General features: G+C 40.0%; 1 protein-coding gene across 1 annotated transcript in view; it reads right to left on the bottom strand.

Moving 5' to 3' along the window:
* Positions 1 to 2,500, bottom strand: part of LOC137973130 (kelch-like protein 2) — a 3,752-nt gene that overhangs the window by 779 nt on the left and 473 nt on the right. Inside the window, exon 1 of the mRNA XM_068819873.1 lies at positions 1 to 2,500. This exon is cut by the window's left edge and continues 779 nt beyond it; it is cut by the window's right edge and continues 473 nt beyond it. Coding sequence (XP_068675974.1) covers positions 1,207 to 2,500 — 1,294 coding nt within the window. The 3' untranslated portion in view covers positions 1 to 1,206.

Below are 2,500 nucleotides of genomic sequence, written 5' to 3'. Positions count from 1 at the left end.
ACAAGAACGTAGCCTGATATTTTTTATAAGTAATCACCTGAATAACGGAACCTAAAAAATATGACACAGGGCACCAGAGTTTCATCCTCAGCACCTACTATTAAGCTTATGCAATATAGCTACTGATAAATTAACAAAAGGTGGTAGACACAGTTCTGATTCTAATTTTCTACACTTGATAAAAAAAAAAATTGCACCATGCATTCCCACACCCATTGTTACACTTTTCTTTTTTTGCTGGAAATGACTGCAAGGGGTGTGAAATAAGAGACATGGTTTATCCCGCACTTATAAACGATGCGAGATGCGACCAAAGCGTGCAGCCAAGTTCCGATCCCGCTTCCCTGATCGAGATGTTCGCGAAAACTGGGTTATTATGTAAAGCAACAATTTCCAATAATTAACTCAACCTCATTCCCAGGGTCTCTCTTCTCTACCTCCATTGTCTTTCTCGTCAATGACAAAGGAGGCAGAGAAGAGAGACCCTGGAAACGAGGTTGTAATTGACTTTGAAAAACCTGTGACCCATGGAACATTAGCACATGAGGTAGTGCTACAGTGCTGTTAAAGTGCTACATTCTTTATCAACATCGTGGATCCCATGCTCTTGATGTGCAATCTTGTCAACATTTCCAAATCCCACATATCCCAAAAAAACCCCACTGAAATCAGATGTGATTGCTGTCATTTATTTTGGGTTTTCTGCCATTTTGCAGGGTTACTTGACTTCACCCAGTCAAAGCTAATGTATTAATTAGCTATACAGCAGCACTTACCATGGTCTTTACAATTTTGCCCAGGATTGTAGATGGCTTAGCAGCTGATATCGTTTTTGGAGATTTCATTCATTGTTCCAGTTGTTGTACGAAATATCACCAGTCTATTACTAAGGACTTTAAATCTACGACGGCAACATCAATGAAACTGTGGCTTTGCATTATTACAAGTCTTTTGGGATTTTTCCACCTCTTTTACCTTGTATGCTGTTAGTGAAGTGTCCTAAAATAAATTGGTTACAGTGAAAATTAAGAATGAAAGATTCTATGCTGCAGGCTCACATTGTTCCCAAAACTTCAAATTTATCAAAAATATGTGCTTAAATGCATGCTGCATGAGCAGCACAATTATTTTTTCTCTTTTAACCAATGATATTCTTTTGTGCATTGTTGTTGCTGTCACCTTTGTTGTTTTTTAAGCTCCCTAGTGTCAATAAATGCTCTCCTTTTCAAGCACTTTTTTAAGCACTGTCTTAGAAAGTCTTAATGCACAGCAGGTAAAGCCAAGGTATTTGCGCTCTTTTTCAGGAATCTTGTCCACAGGTATAGAGGTCTTTGTTGTCCATTTATTCAGTGTAGGATCATAGCTTTGAACTTGGTAAGAATATGTTGAGCCATTCAGTGCATATACTGTTCCATTAACACCCACCATTCTTCTCAAATAACGCGGAATATTCAAGTCTCCAATCAACTGCCATTCATTTGCAGAGATACTGTACACTTCACAGGATAGTCCATCTCCAGCAACAAATATATTCCCTTGAGAAGCCACCCCAAATGCATTGCACCTTGCCTTTTGCATATCTGCGACTTCTTCCCATTTCTTATGTACAGTATTGAATCTCTCCACTTTTGAAACAGCACCAGAACCTCTTTTGCTACCACCAATAACATAAATATAGTTGTCGGCAGAAAGGACACAAGCATCACTCCTCCATTCCATTTGAGATGAATGAATGTTTTGCCATGACAATACTCCCACATTATATTTGGAGATTGTGACCTGATCACTTGAGGAAGAGATGCGATAGAGCTGCTCCCTAACAACTACCTCTTCACTAAGAAGACAGAAATCATTAAAAAAGGACCAGCTGTCAAGAACAGGATCATACCTCTCAGTTTTATCCGACGTTCCAGAACCACAGTAATACCACTGATTACGGTACGTTATCATCTTTGTTGTAGGGTTCTTGGTATCACTATTTCCCTGTGCCAGACATTTCCAGATGTCCTTCTCAGGAAGATAACAAAAGGTGTACTTTCCCCCACGAACCATGATGGCATGTGTTCCAACTCTTTTTCTTGGCGACTGCAGGATTGCATCCTCGCTTGATAAAATAGTATCCATCACTTTTTTCTGACAGCGAGGGTTGTCCTTAACCAATTCGTACATCATGATGAAATCGAGCAAGAGGTCACGTGACAAGTCAGCCAGTCGAAGATGAGCAAACAGTTGTTCAAACTTCGCCTTTCGATCGCCCTCTTTATGTTGAATCCACTTTTGGATGATGACGAAAATATCCTCTTCTGCTTCAATGTAAATTTCATCACTTGAAATCCAGCCCTCGACCTCGTTGGCTTCCAAGTTCAGGAATTCGTCCGATTCTGCCACGCCAGTGAAGTTGTCGAGGATAAACTTTCTGCTGTTGTTCTCAAGCTCTTCGCATTGGTACTTCTTAGCGAAATGAAAAGTCGAAATACAATTAGCGTTTGTCGATCGATGC

Source organism: Montipora foliosa, chromosome 10 (genome assembly GCF_036669935.1).
Source record: "Montipora foliosa isolate CH-2021 chromosome 10, ASM3666993v2, whole genome shotgun sequence".
NCBI classification, from domain to species: Eukaryota; Metazoa; Cnidaria; class Anthozoa; order Scleractinia; family Acroporidae; genus Montipora; species Montipora foliosa.
The sequence above is the reverse complement of the archived record's forward strand: the minus strand, read 5'-3'. Positions and strand labels throughout refer to the sequence as shown.